General features: G+C 52.8%; 8 protein-coding genes across 8 annotated transcripts; 5 read left to right on the forward strand and 3 right to left on the reverse strand.

Moving 5' to 3' along the window:
• Positions 1 to 3,235: 3,235 nt before the first annotated feature.
• Positions 3,236 to 4,458, reverse strand: AYL99_10403 (hypothetical protein; the record flags this gene model as incomplete). Its single annotated transcript, XM_018841909.1, has 4 exons — positions 3,236 to 3,296; positions 3,348 to 3,761; positions 3,840 to 4,324; positions 4,384 to 4,458. 4 exons carry the CDS (start codon positions 4,456 to 4,458, stop codon positions 3,236 to 3,238), a joined length of 1,035 nt encoding a protein of 344 aa, XP_018688797.1.
• An 834-nt stretch (positions 4,459 to 5,292) lies between these two features.
• On the forward strand, positions 5,293 to 7,015 carry AYL99_10404 (hypothetical protein; the record flags this gene model as incomplete). The annotated part of the gene is made up of 4 exons (XM_018841910.1): positions 5,293 to 5,518; positions 5,586 to 5,785; positions 5,865 to 6,226; positions 6,280 to 7,015. 4 exons carry the CDS (start codon positions 5,293 to 5,295, stop codon positions 7,013 to 7,015), a joined length of 1,524 nt encoding a protein of 507 aa, XP_018688798.1.
• Positions 7,016 to 7,537: 522 nt separating this feature from the next.
• On the forward strand, positions 7,538 to 8,623 carry AYL99_10405 (hypothetical protein; the record flags this gene model as incomplete). The annotated part of the gene is made up of 1 exon (XM_018841911.1): positions 7,538 to 8,623. The coding sequence occupies one exon, from the start codon at positions 7,538 to 7,540 to the stop codon at positions 8,621 to 8,623; it is 1,086 nt and encodes a 361-aa protein (XP_018688799.1).
• A 778-nt stretch (positions 8,624 to 9,401) lies between these two features.
• Positions 9,402 to 9,939, forward strand: AYL99_10406 (hypothetical protein; the record flags this gene model as incomplete). The annotated part of the gene is made up of 2 exons (XM_018841912.1): positions 9,402 to 9,725; positions 9,778 to 9,939. 2 exons carry the CDS (start codon positions 9,402 to 9,404, stop codon positions 9,937 to 9,939), a joined length of 486 nt encoding a protein of 161 aa, XP_018688800.1.
• Positions 9,940 to 10,844: 905 nt separating this feature from the next.
• On the forward strand, positions 10,845 to 12,016 carry AYL99_10407 (replication factor C subunit 5; the record flags this gene model as incomplete). The annotated part of the gene is made up of 2 exons (XM_018841913.1): positions 10,845 to 10,931; positions 11,036 to 12,016. The coding sequence occupies 2 exons, from the start codon at positions 10,845 to 10,847 to the stop codon at positions 12,014 to 12,016; spliced, it is 1,068 nt and encodes a 355-aa protein (XP_018688801.1).
• A 960-nt stretch (positions 12,017 to 12,976) lies between these two features.
• AYL99_10408 (hypothetical protein) lies at positions 12,977 to 17,517 on the reverse strand (the record flags this gene model as incomplete). The annotated part of the gene is made up of 5 exons (XM_018841914.1): positions 12,977 to 15,536; positions 15,616 to 17,087; positions 17,142 to 17,187; positions 17,295 to 17,323; positions 17,374 to 17,517. 5 exons carry the CDS (start codon positions 17,515 to 17,517, stop codon positions 12,977 to 12,979), a joined length of 4,251 nt encoding a protein of 1,416 aa, XP_018688802.1.
• A 413-nt stretch (positions 17,518 to 17,930) lies between these two features.
• Positions 17,931 to 18,696, reverse strand: AYL99_10409 (hypothetical protein; the record flags this gene model as incomplete). Its single annotated transcript, XM_018841915.1, has 2 exons — positions 17,931 to 18,436; positions 18,534 to 18,696. 2 exons carry the CDS (start codon positions 18,694 to 18,696, stop codon positions 17,931 to 17,933), a joined length of 669 nt encoding a protein of 222 aa, XP_018688803.1.
• Positions 18,697 to 19,923: 1,227 nt separating this feature from the next.
• On the forward strand, positions 19,924 to 20,966 carry AYL99_10410 (hypothetical protein; the record flags this gene model as incomplete). The annotated part of the gene is made up of 3 exons (XM_018841916.1): positions 19,924 to 20,722; positions 20,783 to 20,872; positions 20,923 to 20,966. 3 exons carry the CDS (start codon positions 19,924 to 19,926, stop codon positions 20,964 to 20,966), a joined length of 933 nt encoding a protein of 310 aa, XP_018688804.1.
• Positions 20,967 to 21,235: the final 269 nt, after the last annotated feature.

A 21,235-nucleotide genomic window follows, 5' to 3' on the forward strand; every position in this document is an offset into this window, starting at 1 on the left:
AGGCCTATAGGAGAAAAGGTACGCTTCCCACACACGGAAAGCTTCCTTCTCTCAAGCTTTGAGTCTTGTTGATACGATACGTAAAGGATACTTATTACCACGGATTCTATCTATCGCTGAGTACTGCCTATCTTCAATAAGGCATCCTTAACATTACTCCGCTCTTCCTCTCGAGCTATAGTAGCGCATAGGGATACTTCTCCCCTACGAGTCACGTACTCTTCTACTCCGTTTGTGACATAATCCAATTGAGGCGTTTATGAACGTGTTTCATATAGACGAGAGTGCTAGTTGAGTAATTGAGACCTGTGCAGGTGCAACAGTGGTTGAATCGCATGTTGCAACGCTAGGGTGTTGCAACAAGTGGGTGGTGGACTTACTGAAGTCTGAGACCTCTCCTTGGAGGGTCTCTGGCTACCTACCTATACCTTACGTCGATACCTCCTCGTCGACGCTGAAACCGGGATCTCCCTCTTCCGTTCGGAGCCTTCATTATTTCGTTCGGAACCTCTATCTCCCGTCCGTTAATAATCGCACCCCAGGGTATGATTGAGCCACTGCCCGTTCAACCGTATAGTCATGTGCTCCGAGAGCCCTGAGGGCTTCCAGTCGTTACATCGTCATCTTCAAAAGCAAGAGATGGGACTCAGAATAGTCTTCAACCAGGACTTCTCCCAGGTCAACAATCCGAAGAAAGTGAACGGGTGTAAGTCTCTTGGTCTTATGGCTGAGACGAAATGTCATCACAATCCCCTTTAACAGTATCGAAAAGATCAGCTTGGAGATAAGCTTCCTAACACAGATGAAGAAGGGGAAAGAAAGGATTTGATGAGGCGTGGGAGTGACGGCTTTTAAGTTGAGTGCGTCAGAGAAGCTACGCCAAGACTGTTCGTGCTCGGACGGCCAACACTTAAAGAGGAAGTAGGTAAGTGCCTCGAAGCGATTTGCGACTAGGCAGGTGCAGATTCAGTTCCCTTGCGGGCTTGGGCTCTCCGCCGTGGCCGTCAAGTGAGTTTTTGTGAGTGCCAATTAAGTAGTTGTGTGGCACGAGGCCTAATTGGCTACGTGGTTTTGAAGCAGTTATTTCGGACTGTTGTACTGAGCGGCTGTGGGCATTCACAAGGAGGGTGCATCTCCTGACCACAATAACAAACAGGAAATCTACAGTACCAACTGGGTGTGAACTTTCTACCCGATATTGAACCCCGGAGCCGAAGCTACATACTCTGAGAATGGCCTCTCCAGACGACAAATGCCCCATCCCATAGCACAACTTCAGCAGTCATATTCTTCAATCATTTGTCTCTTGTCTGCGGCGTCTGATAGTCCGCTAACACTGCAGTCTTGAAAAGTATGCACCTTGAAATTCCGGAACTTGGTAAGCTGGATGGACAGGAGATTTGAGGACGTATGAAGTTTGAGTAGGAGATGTGATCTTCCGACATTCCTGCATCTCACACGCTGACAAATTACTCTCAGACAGATGTTTTAGGACTTACCTAATTGCTCTGAGATTCTGGGCGATATTCTCTGGGAGTTCGATGGTCATCACCAAGCATGCTTGTTGGCGTTTGGACAGATCTCGGTTTCACCAGCGGGCTGGTTACTCACACCCTGCACCACGAGAAGGTGTCTGTCCTGAGCAGGGCAAGATGGTATAATGGAGCCAAAAATTGAGTGTCTCTCTCCCAACCGGGGTCGTCGGGGTCCACGCTCTTGAGTGCGGGCTGGACAGCGAATGGCTCTAAGAAATAAAAAATGCTCTGTGTAAGTGAAAGATTTTCAGCATCGTCGACACCGAAGTGAAGACTCAAGCTGATCTTTTCAGATACAGTCTCCTCATTGAGGCCCCGCATGGAGAGGAAAAGAAGGAAGAGAAAGAAAAGAAGAAAATGGGCTCTTTGAGTCCGAGCCAGCAGACGAGCAGGCAGGAGCGCATGTATAGTGGCAGGAGCATAAATGACGTAACCCAGTATATGTGGAAGGAAGAGATCAGTTTCAAAACACGGCCATGGGTAACCGAAATGTTGCATGAGCACGGTGTTTTTCGCTTGTTCGGCTGTCGCGAATACAGTTCCACTGCTTCAAATTGGTTCCGCGTTGTTCTTATTTCGAAGCCAGAAATACCTCCTGGAGATTCGAAATTCCGTCATCTTCGTTCCATGTCATGCGATGACCATCAGTTCCAGTCATCGTCTTCATCGCGTATCCTCTGTTGCGGCCTTGAATCCCCTTCCGGCCCGCTACTCAGCTCACTGCGGCGTCGTCCTCTTCGTCACTGCTCTCATCGTCACGGCCCAGGAGGAGTCGTTTCTTCCAAGACAGTCCAACTGAGAACGATCTCCTCCAGAGACCTCGTGACATTCATGCTGTCCTCCTTGCCATCCCAGGATAGCCCCTCGAACCCGGTTACTCTGCCCTTGGCAATGCCTTTCACGAAACCGATAACGCAGGGAAGCACCCACACTCCCAGTTTCTCGACAACGAAGGGCACACATCAATCCTGGCAAATGAGACATCTGCATCGCCATAGTCCGAATGCCGGTCTGCGGTCAGTTGGCAATGATCGTCCATTGTGGCGCATCTCGCGAAATCAGGGTAAAAGAAATGAAGTATAGTCCTCTCATTTTCAGTGGTAAAGCTGAGCGCTTCGTCGTCACTCCTAAGTGTGACATACGCCCTTTTTGGATCGTTGTTGGTGTTAGACGTGGTGGAGCAGTGCAGGATGAAGGGTGAGTGCGAGAGTCGCGTGCGAAGGTGAGAGAGAGGGTGAGTGGTTATAAAAGCGGCACGACCTTGGTGAGTTGCACGTGAACTCGCTGCAAATGTTACTCATCTTGGCGCCTCCAGCAAATATAAAATCCAGGTGCATGTACATCCTCGTACTCCATATATATATCCAACCAGCCTCTTCCTTTTGCCCTCAAAACGCTCAGGGCATCCCAGCCGCCCTTTTAACCGCATGATCGCACGAAACGCCTAGACGCTGATAAAAGAAAAACGTAGCCTCCAGTTACAGTTAATCATAGAATCGGGGGATGAGTCTGGTCGGGCACTGCAAAACCACTAGCCTAGTGAGCCTCACCGTGTGATGGCCCACCACAAACTCAGATGCGAAACCCTTCTTGTTGCAACTCCAATGTGTACGCATGGGCTTAGCTAGGAACGTGTTCTGGATCACGTCTGTCCCCAGATACTGGTTCATGCAGGGCAATGCCCTTCATCATACAGCCACTTATGTCGCAGAGCCTGTTGAGGACACCCCCCCTTCAGGTTTCCTGCCATATATCACGGCACTGCAGCAGAATATGTCAGCTTCTTCCCTGGGGACTTGATCACCGACGTACCAAGGCCAGTAAGTATATCGTTTCGTCTTCTTGAACTCTTTCCTCACATCAGCGAGGAACACCTGGACACGTTCTGGCTCCCAGCCCAGACAGCGCGTGAAGATGGCAAGAGTCAGTGCCTCGACGCCCTCCAGCATTGCGTACAGTTGAAACAGCCCTGCCTCCTTCAGTCTCGCATCGGCCGGCCATCGTCCGATGGGGATCTTGAACGGTCGGACAACCACGTCAACAAAGCCAACCTCACGCATCATGTTTCCCAATGCCTCGAAGTTCAGGTCAAGCCGACGCCCCATGCCGGTGATGCCTTGTCGCATCAGACGACACCACTCGTCAACGGCGTTGTCTGGACTAATCGGAGCGTGGTCGCTTCGAAGGTATGTGGCCAGATCGTGAAGCTCGAAGTAGCCACCGGGCCTGCAGTGTCTAGATAAGGCAAAATATGCGTTAGAGGCACGACGTGCTGAGGAAAGGGTATGTCACGCGGGGTTCTACCTGAAAGCCTGTCGGAAATACTTTGGGAAATCCGCGATACTCCCGCTGAGCATGAACTGGCTGTATATGAGATCGAAGTGGTTTGGTGGCCATGTCCAGTCATCCTCGACATCATCGATCTCCCACTTGGTGTTTGGCGGCGCGACTGTCGGCTGAATCGGACTCAAGTCGACACCTACCACGATGGCCTCTGGGTGGGCGTCGGCCACATCGATGGCCCATGTTCCAATGCCGGTGCCCAAGTCCAGGACGTTCTGGAGCCGCTTGACAGGTGCATAGAAGAGCTGGCCGCCGGCAGCGAGAAACATTGCGCGGTGTTGCAACTCCAGTCGCTCGTGCTCGGCAGAGTCGTTGGGCATGAAGTACTGGCCTTCTTTATATGCATGGTACGTCCGGCCATTCTCGACCTTGTATTGATATATACTCGAACGAACTGATTCCGTCAAGACAGAGTCTTGCTCGAAGCCCGAGTCCTCAGTGTCATACTGCCGCCATGATTAGTCTGCGGCGCAAGGCGAGACCCGCAACGAGAGATTGGACAAACCCCGTGGTCTATCTCCAAATCCTCGCCGTCTTGATTTGGTTCATCGGCGCCGCCATCGGGGGGATTTGAGGCCATACCCGTCTCTGTGTGTGTGTTTCAATTTCTTACAAGATGGACGAAAGCGAGCAGAGTGATGCGATTCCTTCCTTTCTTTTTTGGCTCGCGGGATCCCGGGAAGTAGCGTCTTTACTCTCGTGATAATAGAGGCCCATCTGCGGGCGGCTGATAGGCCGCGCAACGGTTCGGCTCCGGGGATCAAAGCCCAAGCAGTCCCCGAGCGGCCTAAAATGCGGGCGACAACGTGGTGTCCTCGGTGGTGACTCTGGGAGTGGAAGCCGAAAGTAAATGTTCATTGCAGAGACTGCACTTGGCTTCATTAATATGATGTCTATGGTACCCTACCCTTGTCAATCGCCATGGGGTGTGCCCATTCCCCGGATTCAATTGAGCACCTGTACAGGTTAGCTACCTAGGTGTTACTTGTTGTAGGAATACCTCGAAAGAATGGATCCGTCAGCCAACGACTCCAACGGCAAGTAGCCGAAACCATGTGGTCGACTTGCCTACCAAGTACCGAGCCTACGAGCTAGGAATTGTCCAGCTGCATCCCCGAAGCCGCCTCGATAGCGCACCAACAACCTACCAGCACATGAACTTGCGAGAGGCATTATGCATCTCGATAACCACAGCTCGCTAGCCACATGAACGAGAATCCCCCTCTCACTATCACCGAGTCACCCGCCATTTGCACATCAAGCTCTACATATCACCACAACCCTGCTTGTATTCAATCGCCTCGCTCTCTGAAAGCAGCATCGCAGTTGCCGGTTCTCATAAGCATTCGAGCGTGACCTGACACCTTCCACGTGAACTCAGCATCTGCAGAACGTCGGTGGAGCTGCGCCCAGCATGCTCGAGCAGATCACAGGTTCGCTGCAGGTCAGCCTCACGAAGATCCTGGCCCTTTTCGCCGTCTCCTGGCTGAGCTGGTTCGTCGGCTCGACGCTCATCGCCTACAACAAACTACGACATATCCCCGGGCCACCGTTGGCCGGTCTCACGAATTGGTGGTGGATCAAGGCAGCAATCTCGGGGAAAGGGCATCTTGCCCTGAAACACGCGTGTGATCGTTATGGTACGAGATGTTTACCACCTAGAGGGAGCAGAAATGGACGAGGTGGTTCTAACGAGTCCATCCACAGGAACCATTGCGAGAATTAGTCCGTCCATGGTGGTGACCTCGGACCTGGAACTGTACCGCAAGGCCAATGCCAACAGGATCAACGACTACTCCCGCGGCCCGTGGTACAAGGCATTCAAGATGGATGCCGAGCGAGAAAACCTCTTCACAGAGCTCAACGACGAGAAGCACTCGATGATGCGCGCAAAACTTTCTCCAGGCGTGAGTCCCCAACATCCCATCTGTGTGTGTGTGTGTGTGTGTGTGTGCGTTTGGTGCAGACGCGACTGACCAACAATAGTACTCGGGCAAAGATAACCCTGAATGTGAGCCCAGCGTCGACCAGATCGTCATGGACGTCGTCCACTTGATCAAGCGGAAATACCTCTCCGTGGGAGCCACCATGAGACCGCTGGACTGGGCTCAACTGGCACAATACTTCACGCTGGACGTGATTACGTATCTGTCTCTGGGGGAAGCATTTGGGTTTGTCGCGGACGATGACGACAAGTATACATATGTGAAGTCGATGGAGGACAATTTCCCCATTATGAATGTCTTTTCTGCAGTGCCGCTGCTGTCAGCCATCGCGAGAATTCCGACGGTACAGGCCAACCTTGTGCCTTCACCGAAAGAGAAGACTGGGTTAGGGAGGGTGAAAGCGTGGGTTCTTCGACAACGATCCGTGCAAAAAGCGAGACTAACACGTTCTGCAGGGTTGCTCGGCAGATCATCGCTGGCCGTTTCTCTGGAGAGAAGGCAGGACGCTACGATATGGTCACTTCGTTCAAGAATCATGGCTTGTCAGAGCTCGAGATCTCGGACGAGTCGCTGTTCCAACTCCTAGCAGGCTCCGACACGACGGCGACCATCGTCCGTACCGGCTTCCTCTCCATCTTGTCGAATTCACACGTGTACCGAAAGCTGCAAGCTGAGGCCGCAGCAACAGACATCCCCTTGGACAAGATCATCTCCTATTCTCACGCGCTGAAACTGCCCTACCTGCAAGCTTGCATCAAGGAAGCTCTGCGCCAGCACCCAGCTGCGGCGGGCTTACTCCCTCGAGTCGTGGGCGCACAAGGGGACACACACAATGGCGTCTACCTTCCTCCCGGCACGGAGGTGGCCTTTTGCGCCTGGAACATGCACCGCCACAACACAGAGGTGTACGGTGCCGATGCCGAGATCTTCCGGCCCGAACGCTGGCTTGAGGCTTCTCCAGAGCGCTTGGCCGTCATGGAAGAGGCGCACCACCTCGTCTTCGGCAACGGCAGGTTCCGATGTATGGGCGAGAATATTGCAAGGCTGGAGCTGAACAAGATCTTCTTCGAGATGATCCGGAGGTTCGACTGGAGCTTGGTCGACCCGGTCAACCCATTTCAGAAGAACACGAATTACGGGTTGTTCGTGCAGAAGGGTATGTTTGTGAGAGTGAGCGAACTGGAAAGCTAATGAGCTGGCCTCTTCTGTGGGAGGGTTATCAAACGAGGCGCGCTCCCTTGTGCATTTCGCGACAGTTTTCATCGAACATAGAAGTTAATGAAGAAACAATAAGCTAGTTGATGTAGGAGTGAACTCGACTGGTGTAGTAACTCGTACCAAGCATTTGGATGGTGAGAGGCCACGAGGCTTAGGAAGCCGGAATCGGAAAAACTCGTCGTCATTTGAAACTCCACAAAGAACTCTCGAAAACGCACAATCTTAAACTCTGTCTTCTCACACCACAACTGCATGCCTTTTTGACGCTGTTAATCTTGCACAGGCAGTGCTGAGCTCCTAAATGCTAGCACTGCCGATGAGATAGTCCTAGGCCTGCTCTCGTCTCTGCCAATCTTCCCTTTTGTATATCTGCCCCCGAGCCGTGCATTGTCGTTTCAGGCCATGGTGCTCTCAAGTCGCTGGGGTTGAAGTTGTCTGTCAGGGAGGTTTCACTGGCAAGAGGCAGGCAACTGCTTTTTGCGTCTAACTTACAGCATGGCCTCTACAGAAGACCCCCAGAAATATGCTCCCTCCGATGGGGATTCCTCCGCACCAGCGCAGTCCTGGACATATCCCACGCGAACCTGTCGACTCTGTCTCGAAGAGGTCCCTGCCACAGTTACTCTCTACCCTCCCGGTCTTCCTCCCGCCTTCCAGCGTCCCATTGTTGAGTACAAAAATGAAGATGAATACGGTCGATTGATCAAGCCCTGCCACTGCAGAGGAGGCATGCGGTACATCCACGAGCTGTGTCTGAGGCGGTCTCGGACAGAGGGCGTGCGGCCGGGCTCGCTCTGGAAGTGCCACGAATGTGGGTATCAGTTCAACTTCAACAGGCTCACCATCCAGAGATACCTCGGCAGCCGAACCGCGTCGGGTGTTTTGACGGCATTCGTCATGCTGGTGATGGTGTTTCTCCTCGGGTTCATCGCAGACCCCATCCTCAACCTGTACACTGATCCCTACGAGACCATCGTCGGCCACGAGGATGTCTGGCAAGCCGTGGACGTCAACCACTCGAAGGGAAGCTTGTCCAGCTGGGCGCAACATTTTACAAAGGGACTGGTGTCGATGGGCGTGCTGAGCTTCTTGAGGACCATGGTTTTGAATCCTTTCCAGTGGTGGAATCTCCGAAATACCGGCCTCCTCTCTGGCAGAGTGTCTGGCAGAGCGGCTACGGGTCGTGACCGCGCCGTGAACGTCAGCTGGATTGTGGTGGTCATGGGCGTCCTCTCTGCATCGTACTTCTTCTACCAGTGGGTGCAAACGATCATTGGCAAATCACTCCAACGTATAGGAAACAACATCGTCGACACGCAGCTGCCGGGGGATGATGACGATATCAAACCGCCGCCTGGGTTCAAATTTGGAAACAGCTACGCGAGCACTACCAATCCTGAGGCCAGTTCCCGACAGGATGGAAATCTTCATGCAGAGCAGCATGAGGAAACAACCAAAGCAAGGGACTCAGAGGTTCCCCCAGCCGAACCAGACGTTATGCCTGGGACTTGGGAGTCCAGGGGATACAGTTCCGCATTGGACGATGCTCAGAGGCAAGGCTGGTCATTCAGAGGGCTCTAGCCATGGGCCTGGGAAGTCGAATGGGTACAGAAGCTTTCACCACCTGTTGTCCGACTGAAAGGCACGAGCATCCCGTCCACAGCACTCATTCATCTGCGGCTCGGGGCGAAGAGGATATGTGTAGCCATGGCTCCTAGGTGCTGAGCTGACTGGCTACGGGCTTTGCGTGCTGGACGGCTTCAGAGGGCTCCTCGTGATGCCTCTTGTTGTGAGAGCTACCCTGTTTGAAAACCCTCTTCGTGTACTCTAACTACTAAATGCCTATCACTATGCCACAATCGCCCAACTTTGAGTTGTCACATCTGTTTCAGTGAAGTGCCAATCAGTCAGTGCGCGAAGAGCAACAGCATGCCGTCTCCGAAGTCTGTGGGCGTCATGTCCTCGGTTTCAATAGGCGGCATGCCAGGCCAAAGGCTTCCCTCCAAGCAGCCGGCCCAGTCCATGGGCCTGCGGTGGGAAACATTTGGTAAATCCATGATATAAAATCTCCAATCCCGTGAACTTTGTGCTTCATCGGTGGTCCTGGCTCCTTGTTCCTGGGACCGGGTGAGGCGTTGAACGAATGTGACAATAATGCCACGACAAATAAGACGACAGTCCTATTTTCTCTACTTCTTGCCTTGCTTCTTGTGGTCCGATGTGAAATGTGTCTGCTCGTCCCTTTTCGATCTGATCGTTGCTTCTCTCCAATGATATGTGCTGTCGTTTTTCGGCCAAAGTCTGATGTCGTCTCAGCTGCAATCCTAGCATCCTTTTTATGATCGTCCGTCACTCCACGATGGCGAATCCTACTGAAGCTACAGAGATCGATCTCTCTGCTCTGTTCGAACGGTATCCGGACATTAACTTTGACACGACGGAGGACATCGTCTCCAGCTCGGAGCTCTGTGAGTATTTCTCGTCACCGTGCTCAAACGCTACAGACCGTGATGACACCCCCATCTCGAACGCCTCGACGTCAACCGCCCACACCACTCCACTTCGACCTAACCTTCGTTCCGCTGAAGCAGTGGAGTTTCCAACACTGGACGGCTTCCTGGAACGACTTGCCGGTGCTGATCTCCCGGTGACGTCGAAGGAGGCGTTTGAGGGTTTTGCGCAGGTAATAGCTACGCTCGGATCTTTATTGGTGCCTCCCAGCGGTGACCACCTAGGGGGGTGACATCTCCTACAACAAACAGCAGATACTCGCCCATAGCCGGACTATGTCCGATCAGCTACAGCAGTCTGTCCTCAATGTCATCGAACAGATCAACGTCGACTTTGTCAAGACGCGGGCTCCGTTCACCGCTAACCCATCGAAGCAAGATCTCTAGTGTACCTGTCGACAACGAGCCGTCCTCACCACATAGTAAGGAGCTCGTTTTTGGCACGAGTAGAGATGCTGATCGCGATATAGGTACACAGCCTTACCTTGCCGGACGGAGCAGACGATGTTGGAGGATCTTGTCCACCTCTTTAATTCCTATATTTATCACCCCTTCCTACAGTGACTGGGCATTGAAAACGTTGACATTGATGTGCGAGATGCAATTAAGAGTCTCTACGACCTACTGATGACGCTACTTCACGACTACACTATGTGGATGAACGGGATGAAGGACATCAAAGAGAATCACATGCGGCAGCTGATGAACAGGATCCGGAGATCACCAGAAGTACTGGAGGAAATATCGGGGGCAGAGAGTCTCGGCAAGACGATCAAGGCGTTGATTGGGGATTTAGAAGCGCCTGGCATGGAACCGGCTGACGAGCGAGTCATTCAAGAGCTCAACCTGAGCATCAGTCAACGGAGACCAGCAATTCCACCCAGGAACAAACAGAGGTACCGGCGAGAACACACGGTGTAGGGCCTATCTGAGCCGTGATGAGGGCATTGCTGAGGATTAGCCGGGCTCCTCTTATTCCCGATGATATAGGAAGGAGGGCTACTTCACCCTGATGCTAGCTATTATGTTTACTATCCAATGAGACCCACTGCTGGACCATGGGGAAGACTAGTCATGGCCATTAAAGAAATAGCTGCTGGTGTTGCCTGTCTCTCACCTTGTATATGGGGTTGGCGTCTTTCACTATTGGTTGACGTCACGCAAACCACTTTACGCGCCTAGACGCGTCGCTCGTGATTTTTGAAAATCGTCTGCATCTCACTATCAACCACCACCACCGACGATAATACTACAACTACGACGCAGCTATCTCGCCCGCCACACATCCAGCCATGGCCCTCCTAGTCGATAAACTGCGCCCTCGGTCTCTTGATGCCCTCACATACCACAGGGACCTCTCAGACCGTTTAGCAGCTTTGGTAAATAAAACCCCCCCTCCTGCCCCCTCTATTTGAGGAGCGATGCACCAACCATTCCGTCCAAAATAATGTGAATGCGGCATGCTGACCGCCAACCCACCCAGGCCTCTTCCGCCGACTTCCCCCACCTCCTCTTCTATGGCCCGTCGGGCGCAGGCAAAAAGACTCGGGTCCTCGCGACGCTGCGGGCCCTGTACGGCAGCGGTGCGGAGAAGATCAAGATCGACGCGCGCATGTTCACGACCAGCTCGAACCGCAAGCTGGAGTTCAACATCGTGTCGTCGGTGTACCACCTCGAGATCACGCCCAGCGACGTGGGCTCGTACGACCGCGTGGTGATCCAGGATCTGTTGAAGGAGGTCGCGCAGACGCAGCAGATCGACCTGGCCGCCAAGCAGCGCTTCAAGGTGGTGGTGATCAACGAGGCGGACGGACTCAGTCGCGACGCACAGGCCGCCTTGCGCCGCACAATGGAGAAATACAGCGCCAACGTGCGCCTAATCCTGGTCGCCAACAGCACCGCCGGTATCATCGCGCCCATCCGCAGTCGTACCCTGCTCGTGCGGGTGGCGGCGCCCACGGAGGCCGAGATCTGCGACGCGCTGGCCACGGCCGGGCGCAGGGAGAACTGGAAGGTCGACCCGGCGCTGAACGAGCGCATCGCCCGCGAATCCGGCCGCAACCTGCGCAAGGCGCTGCTGATGTTCGAGGCCGTCTACGCCCAGCACCCGGAGCCTGCGGGCCACAAAACACCCATCCCGCCGCCGGACTGGGAGCTGCTGATCGAGCAGGTCGCGCGGGACATCATCCGCGAGCGCACACCGCAGATGATCCTGACCACGCGCGCCAAACTCTACGACCTGCTCACCCACTGCATCCCCGCCACGCTGATCCTCAAGACCCTCGCGTGGAAACTCGTCGCCCAGCCCGAGGTCGCCGACGAGCTGAAATCCGAGGTGGTCAAGTGGGCGGCGTTTTACGAGCACCGCGTCCGCCTGGGCAGCAAGGTCATCTTCCACCTTGAGGCGTTCGTGGCCAAGTTCATGCGCATTTTCGAGGGATACCTCGTGGGCATGGACTTCTGAGGGAATAGAAGGGGAAGAGACGAGACGAGACGAGACAAAGGAGAGGAAAAGGACATGAAACAAGAACGGAAAATAAAAGAACAGAAAGAAATATGGAACCCCAGCTCATGAGAGTGAGAGCTCTGGAGGTGTGCTAATCGTGGGTTTTTGCGGCCAAGATGGCTGGCCCCTTAAGGAGTTCCGTGTCCTCTGAATGATGAAAAAGACTCTGGGATACTTTTTAAGCTGGGGGGCGTTTTGCTGGCGTCACAACAGTCAGGGATCTTTGAGAAGCGGGCGGGCAGCATGCATTGAACTATGGTAGCTACATACTTACATAGCTGGCTAGGAAAGGAAGCAAAGCAAATAATGAAAAAGATCCAGCAAGCAAAGAAAGAACTGGCTGGCAGGCTGGACTCGTATGTATGAACGACTGACCGACCGACCACAATCCAACAACAATTAACCGTCGTACCGTTTGTATGAATGGCAGTCTATATATCTCGCGACGGTGCCGTCCGCGATACATACCGAGTAAGGATGGAGAGAGATTCCCTATGATTGATAATATGTATATGTACGAGGTGGAGGACTCTGTGTCTAGTTCAGGGAACTGGCAACGTACACATATTTGTCAGATATACATTACGTAGAATGTGTGAGAGAGAGAGACAGGGGGGGTGGCGGGGGGTTGACTGACTATATCTGATCTGGAGTCTTTCTTTCTCCTTCTCCTCCTTCTCCTCCTCTATCATAAGAATAAAAACTCACGCGTTTACCAAGGACTTATATAATATAGCTTTCTTCCTATTCAGAGCATCGTGGTGTCTTTGAGATGGGAAAAGAGCATCATTATATACGTAAAACCAGGTGAAGTCTGCTGACCACACTGTATAAGTCCCCTTCCTACATCCGGCGACCATAGAGTAGTAGTCTTCAATCCCCCACCCCCTCCCTGCCTTCTATCGTATTCGTAACTGGCTAGTCGAGCATTTCTTCCTCGTGCTCCCGACCGTCCTCGTGCTCCCTCTCGCAACTCACCACCATCCCCACCGCCTTCTCCGCCGCGCGACACTGTGCCTCCTCCTTACAGGTGGCGCCCTTCACGAATGCGATCCGCGTCCCCTCGACCATGACTTTGCACCTCCAACGGCCGCGAACGGCCTCGCCCACGTCCGTCTTCTTCCGCTCCTGCGCGACCAGGGCGTATTTCGTGAACCTCTGGCCCAGAACTTGCTCGGGATGGTCCACGTCAATGTCCCTGTCCGTGGCCAGGCGGCGCACCAGCTCCATGTACCCCATCTTCTCCAGCACCGCCTCACACGCCGTCATGTCGCCCGCGGAATCGAGGAAGACGGCGCCGAGGATCGATTCCACGATGTCCGAGTAGCACTTCGGAGCGCCCAGGCGGGAGAGCGCGCTCCAGGGGAATTTTCTGCCGTTGCGAAAACTCGCGAGCACCGAGGACCGCACTTCTTCGTAGGCTGCCAATGTGGCTTTTCGCTGCCCGGGCGCCAGGGGGTCGCCGATGCGTCGGATATAGTCCGGGAGGTGGACCGTCTCAGCCTTCTCCCGACTCACCGTGCGTTTCGTGTCGAGCTCCGTCTGCACATCGTATGTGCTGCGGCTGGCTGAAGTCTGGAGGGCGAAGAAAGCCAGCGTTGCATGGCTGGCTAGGGCGTGACGCCGGACCGTCATCTGATTGGGATCGAGTTGAAGGGAACTATGAAAAAGCGTCGGACTCACAATGCGGTCGAGGATAGCATCACCCAAGAACTCAAGCCGATCGTACGACGAGACGGCGGCGCCTCCAAAGCCCGATCGGGTCAGAGCCTGTGTCAGGAGAGCATGACACGTGAAGGTGTAGCCGATCAAGGACTCAACTGACTTCAACACCTCAGGTCGTTGGCTCGACGGCCACTCTGGCGGCTGGAATGTGGCGATGTTCTCTGACACAGACTTCCACGAGACATCATCGATGAACAGCCTCAGTACTGAAAGCACCTTGGCTTCCTTGTCTTTTGATCCGACGCCACTGGTACTGGCAGCCCCGATTAATGCTTCGACCACATCCGCCAATATCTTCGACGACAACCGTGTCTGCGGCGGCTTCTTGGCTCGTACTTTCGGGTCGCGCACGCCCATTGACCATTGAGAGCCCGCGAACCGGACTCGAGTCAGATACTGATCCAGTCCCAAAGCCCGGGTCGCTCGTTGCAGCCGCGCGTTGTTGATGATCCGACCGCGGAAGAGAGTGAGCTGGCCTTCTGGATGGTTTGGATAATCGAGAAAAACTTGAAGTGAAGAGTAAAACTTGAGCAACACGTCTCCGAGAAACTCGAGCCGCTCGTAATTTCGACTACCTGTGTTAGGAAGTGACAATGCTTCAGACACGAGATCGACACTGTCGAGGCTGAGGCTGAGCAAAGGTCCTTTACACGCTTCGGTGGTGCGCATGGCAACCTCAAGCATGTATGTGATTGACGGTATGAGCAAGGCCAGCCGTCCGTATGCTACAGGTAATCCTAACACTGAACACTGTGCCACAGGTAGGACTGTGAATGTGTCGGAACTGGTTGCCGGAGGGTCTTGTGGCAGAGTCAGATAGTCTAGCCTCCTTGGAAGTGTGGTCGCACTGATTTCCGTGATGCTGTTCATGCTTTCGAGCACCTGTCCATGATGGTGGGCGTTGTCTTGTTGAATGACGGGCTGCCATACGTAGGGAACAGGGTGTTGCTTGTACCGTACCAGATATTGCTTGTCGTCGCCAGGACATGTCCTCAGAAAATTTGTCGTTGATATGGTGCTAGACGCCTTCTGATACCAGGCCCAGATTGATGGCAAGTCCAGATCGGGGACGAGACAGAACGGAAGCAGTTCTTTCTGGAGGCCTTGTAGTCTTCGCCCGAGTATCGTGTCCAGAACAAGAAAAGTTATATCTCGGCCTAGATCTGCAGGGAAATCGTCCATCTCCTTCCCGGTACCTACACTAACTTGCATGGAGCTGGACGGCGTAGAAACAAGGGGGAAAGTAAAACTGGAAAGTTTCTGAGGAAGAAGCAGGAGCATGGTAGGATAAACGCAGTCGGCAGCTTCGACGTGAAGACGGTGAGCAAAGACTTTGCCAGAGGTTGTCCATAGTTTCATGAGCACAGGCCAAGGATCGTGTTGACTCTGTACATCGTAGTCACTGTCTCTCTTCTCGATCGAAGATTCGGCTGAACATTCGGTGTTATCTTCTGTCGGCCACTCCGGGGGTAAGAGATGTTCCGTCACAAGTCCAGCCTTGTAAAGTGCGAGATAGGCCTGGAAGGCGGCGTCTTGCTTTGCCACTTTCTCCGTTCGCCAGCTAAACTTCGACTCTGCCGTCTGCAAGTTCGGGGGAAGTGTAGCTGGAAGGTATACTGTCGCCCCCATTTCGATGCCGGGTTCGCCCTCAATGCAGAATATCGGCCTCGATTGTTCGAACTCACCCGTCCTGGGCAGTTTTGCGCAAAATCGATCCAGGAGCTGCCTTGACCTGTCATAAGTCAATGTGGCACTGTGGTCATTAGCGGACAGAACTCCAAACAGGCCACCGAGGTCGCCAACGAGATGATCAGTGCCAATGAATGACGTACCCTGTGGAAACAACCCTATAGACCTCTTTACCAGATTCATCCACGTTTTCGATGCGCTTTCGCTCTTCCAGCTCCTGATAAGAATCTTCACACTCCTGCCTCATCTCATCCTCCAGTTTTTGCCATTTTTGCAACTTGGCATCGGCCTCCTGGAAGAGCACCAACCTCGACCCCTTTTGCCGGGCTCTGCCTCTGCTTTGGAGGAAACTCCGAAAGGTTGGTCGCTCGTCGAAACAAATCACCAGGTTCATTGCAGGCACGTCAATGCCCTCCTCGAGCACCGAAGTCGCCACACAGAGATTGAGCTCTCCTCTTCGGAATTTCTCGAGGTTGTCATGCTGAAGGCGTAGGTCTGCAAAATCAAATATGCCCGCATGAGATGGATTACGCACCCCGACAAAGGAAAATGCTTTGTAGGAGCCTTTTGTGAGCGAATGATTATTGAGAACCTCAGCCAAGGCCCACGCCGTGTTCCTAGTTTTCACAAAAATAAGACAGCTGAGGTCTGGGCCATGCTCCTCTTGGAGGAAGCGAAGAAGCACTCGAACCTTTGGCGAAATGCTGCCCTCCGCAGAGATGGTCAAACGATTGCACCGTATCTGCTCATCAAGAGGCTGGAGACAGGATTTTATAAATCGATAGTCTTGAGAAAGAGACGAGTTTGTGGTTCGTTGGTCAAGTATGGAGAGCTCTTTCATCTCAACCGTCTTAACACAATGCTTGATGAACATGTCGCAGGCCCAATTTCCCAGGTTTTCTTGTATGCCTTTGCTTGACCGTTCAAATGACCTCAATTCAGCCAAAGCTGGCGTGCAGTTCTTCTTGAAGATTTTCTCAAGCTTGATGCGCGCTTCTGGATCATCTCTCCTTCGGAGAATCTCCATAATCGGGTCAGCATGTATGTGGATGCCAGAGACAATGCCGGCTAATGCGACGAAGAATTCGGAGGGAGGTTGCTGGGCGTCGCTATATGACAATCTTATCACTTCTGGACTGCTCACGAAAGCTGTGTATTCTTCTAGCTGCTGCAACGGACTCTTGCATATGGCGTTGAGATTCGTCTCCAACGCATCTTTCTCTGAGACAGCCTTGCTGGTGATCGGACTTGCGGAGAGCCCAAGTATATGGGGCAGTTTGAAGTCAGACCCGCGTACATTGTATGGGTGGTAATGGTTCGTCATGAGTTTGTTCTGAACATCACTCTTGATACCATGATGGGCTTCGTCGAAAACAAGCAACGAAATGTCAGCCAGGGAAAAGAAACCGTAGTTGAGAGCTTCATTCAGGATGGCGACTGTCGAAACAACAACATGAATATTATGGAGGACTTGATCCCAAACGTCCTTGGTAGTCCAATATTCACAGTTGTCCATGCCCGTTAGCAGCCTGAACTGGAATGCCGGCAGCTGTTGTGACAGGAACCGGTACTGTTGATATGCTAAGACCACACTGGGGGCAGTGAACCATACCAACTAACAGTTGGTCGTGAGCAAATGGAGAGCATTGGAGATGTGAAATATACAGACTTTGTTCGGGGAACGCTCCAGTTCTGCCTCTATTCGCAGTTTGGCACTAATGACAGGCCCAAGGATTCAGTCTCCGCGACGCAAGTGTTTATGTGTCAGGGGAGCGACCCGGGCGGGGAAAAGGGCGAGAAAGGCACAAAGGAAGCCTCTTACATCTGTGTTTTCCCACTACCAGTGGCCATCTGGGTCATAGTCAGTAGATCCCAGGTGTTTGAGACACGAAGCATCTTACAACAGCAATAATGTTGCCTTTCATACTATGGTTGAACATCTCAATCTGATAGGCACGAGATAAAAGGGGCAGGTTAGTCTGGACATCCTCCTCCTCCTCCTCATCAGAGGTATCCGACCAGATGCCATCAACGTCAAGATCCATGATGCACTGGAAATGGCGTCCACAGAGAGCTGTTAAGCAGACGAGACAGAGGACGGGAGGTAGCTAGAACAGATAAGGCATTGATAACAGACAGTGGTCAAAGCAGAAAAGACAGGAACGAACACGTCTACCTGATATGATTTCATTGCAAAGGGATATTCAAGAGTTGCAGAGTCCATCACGACTTGTTTGCTTCTAAAGAAGTAGTTGAGGATTGAGGCTGTCGTGTAACAATGCCGGCCACCTAATATCGGCGCTTGGCAGCTGCTGCCAGACGGATAAACTGATTGTCCGGCATTCCGGTACACAAGCAACAAGGCAGAATGAATGAAGCCATGAACCAACTCTCACATGCCAGTTGTATCTCTGTTCTCCTTTCAGTGTCTGTAGCGAGACACCAAGAGATCGTCTGCTCAATAGCACCCATCGCTGTCACACAGCAACTGAGCTTCCTCGACAGTCAGCAACCCATCCCCATTCCCGTCATGCGCTCGAAACTTGGCCTCGACATATTTGCCGAATGCCGACTGCGTGTCATTATCCGCGACGTTGAAGAAGCCGAAGTACTGGTCTAGAGTGATGACACTCGTGCCATTTCTCTTTTCGCCCCTGCTCACCGAGCTGAATGTCTCCTCCAGTTCTGCAAGCGAGTCCTGGTTGTACGCGGCATGCAACAGCATCGTCGTCAAGGTGGGTTGAGGCTTTTTCGTGATTGTGGCCACAGGCTCGCCGGAGCCGAGGATGGTTGTCACCGTGTCTTCAGGAAGGGCGCGTTTTGTTGGAGGAGGATACCATGTCGTGATGTGGCTGGCACGACAAGTCCACTGTTCGTAAGTCGAGTGTGCCCAGTCATAAGGTGCAGTGATGACGGATGTCCATTCTGTGCTACTCTTGTCGATGATCTCTCGTATGACGGAGACTGGAGATGATGGTCAGTCACGGACAGATCCCATTGGGGCCAGATGGACGAGTGGCAGAGTTGGATGTAGGCAAAGGTCGCAACAAGCCTCACTCACCTCCAGGACAAGAGCAACAGAAGGCGTTACAAGCCTTGTACCCGCAGCAGGGCGTGCCTACGGAGTTGTCGCCGCAGTCGCCTCCTGAATCTTCTCGGCAACATTTCCCGCATATGCCAGGAAGCCACAGGAGGAGTGCCAGGATGATGGACTGAAGTATCATCTTGAGCAATTCGAGTTGATCGTCAAGTGTGATTTGCACAGGGAATGAGCTCGAAAAGAGAGCCGCACTTGATAAAGAAGTTTCAACACGAGGACCTGGTGACAAGTTGGCGTCCACTTGTCACCATTGCGGCGGCAGTCAACGGCAGTGAGTGAAGCAAAAACAAGGAAAGTATTGCATCGATTTCTGCCACTCCCGGCCAATTCTTGCCAACGCGCTCAGAGACACGTGCATGTCGACTGTCGGCCCCTTCACTTACAGTGAAAATTCATTTGCTTTGGTGCATGGCAGAACCTCGACGTTTGTATCTACCCCTTCGATGTATATGACAGCCTCCCCGTCACCGCGTCACCGTCGGAGAGCACTTCATAGTTACATTCACTAGAGTGTTTTCGTCCAGTCAGGACTTGCCAGCTTCTGTCCAGGAACGGCTTGAGATATTCCCTCGCTTGCACAAAATGACCAGATAACAGGCAGAATGCCATGTGTGAAAAACCCGAGATTATCTTCTCACCATCATCCCTCCCTCTCTGAACCCGCCCTTGTGAAGACAAGCTCGGGCACCTCTACTGATTCGAATGGATCAGCAATCACCTGTGCCTCAATAGGTCAACCGGGATATCCGCCAACAGTCATGGCATTGCAGAGAATGCTTCCTACGCGAACGACTGTCCCTTTTACCAAACGCAGTAGACAGTCATCTCCTGGCCGGCCTGGGCGCTTTATAACACCGGCCATCGGATGGAGATCGGCACTTTATCCAACGTCTCTCTTTCCTGTCTGGGACCCGGGAAGAAGAGAAACAATGGCATGGCATGAACTTTCATCCTCAAATCACTCCAACAACATTCACTGTAGGCGAAGATAAGGGACGAACATGCCACGGCGTATGGCTGAAGCCGACAGCGGTCAGCAGAGAATCTATCGAATGCGGGGAGGGGCATTTGGGTTGGAGAAGCTACTGAAGTATGTAGCGAGCTGGTGCTTATCAAAATCCCCTGGCCTTCCTCTTTGGGCTATAGCGATATCTCCCTTATTTCTTAATGCTTCACGGCTGCAGGTACAAGAAATGCACATCTCCGCTGTTGTCGGGATTTGTCCGAAGGCAAGCGAAGAATGAGAAGGTATAAAGGTCATCAAGATGAAGTGGTTACGTCCTTGGGGGCGTGCTTGTATAGTACTTAGTCGGCTCTCCTGTCGATATTCAACCTTGCCGAGGTCTTCAGTATGGGCGTCGTAAAACTACTTGTTTCTGCTCTGATCGCAAGCTCTCTATGCTCGGCGAATCCGCATGCGTTGGAGGAGCGTCAAGTATACGCCTTGGTCGGGGACGGTTTCGAGCAAGCGACAACCACTCTGGGAAGCTACTACAACTATTGGAAGAAGCTGCCCAATGGAACCTTTGACCTCACCCGCAGCGACCGTTCCCCGGTGACGACTCCAAAGGTGTTGCCTATGATGGGAGACCGATCTTCGATCAAGATCGAACCGAACCGCACCGGCTTGGTAATCATTGACATGCAAAACTACTTCCTGCACCCAGACTTGTCTCCGGGGGCCAAAAACGGCCGGGGCGCGGTCCAGCCCACGGTCAACATGATCAACGGCTTCCGCAAGCATGGCATGAAGGTCCTCTGGGTGAACTGGGGACTGACAGAGTATGACCTCCTGACCATCCCACCCGCGTTCAAGTCGGGGTTCAGCGGGGGTTCGGATCTCGCCAATGAGACCTTTGGCAGTGACATGGGCACCATCAAGGAGAACGGGACGACGATCGAAGTTGGTCGTCTGTTGATGCGTGGGTCTTGGAACGCCGAGCCCTATGGTGTGTTGGAAACAATGAAGAATGAGGGTCTCGCAGCCGGCACGGATATGTTGTTCAACAAGAACCGTCTCTCCGGTCTCTGGGGTCCTCAGACGCCTTTCGGGATCTGGCTCCAAGAAAATGAACTGTCGACGCTGTTCTTCGGTGGTGTCAACGCCGACCAATGCGTCTGGTCCACCTTGGTGGATGCTTACTTTAAGGGTAAGAAGGACAAACCTGTCTTGTGTCTCGCGAAAGGCAAATGTTGACCATATTGGTTAGGCTATGATGTGGTTTACGTCGACGACATCTCTCAGACAACAAGTCCACCTTATGCTCAAGAGATGTGCCGATACAACGCTGACGGATACGGTAAGTTCTAAAACAGAGGTTAGTTGAAGTTGAGCTGACAATTGTTATAGGATTCGTAGCCAACACCACCGCTGTATTGAAGGCTCTTGGATAGATGAAAGAGATGTCTCCAGGTTGTTGAAAGGGTAAGAGCCATTTCAGGAGAAGTTTCTTCCAAGATCAGTCATATGAAGAGCCACCCTGGTGGGGGGATAAGAAATACAGACAGTGCGGTGTGACAGCTCTCCTGATATGAAGCTCAACGCAATTGGGCAATGTGAGAACTCAGGTGACAGTCATCTCCCATGGTATTATGGCGGAATTCATCCTTTGCGCTGTCCACTGGGGGTTTAGAAGCATACGCTGCTGCCACTCTCAGGCAAT

Source organism: Fonsecaea erecta (genome assembly GCF_001651985.1).
Source record: "Fonsecaea erecta strain CBS 125763 chromosome Unknown Scaff11, whole genome shotgun sequence".
Lineage (NCBI taxonomy): Eukaryota > Fungi > Ascomycota > Eurotiomycetes > Chaetothyriales > Herpotrichiellaceae > Fonsecaea > Fonsecaea erecta.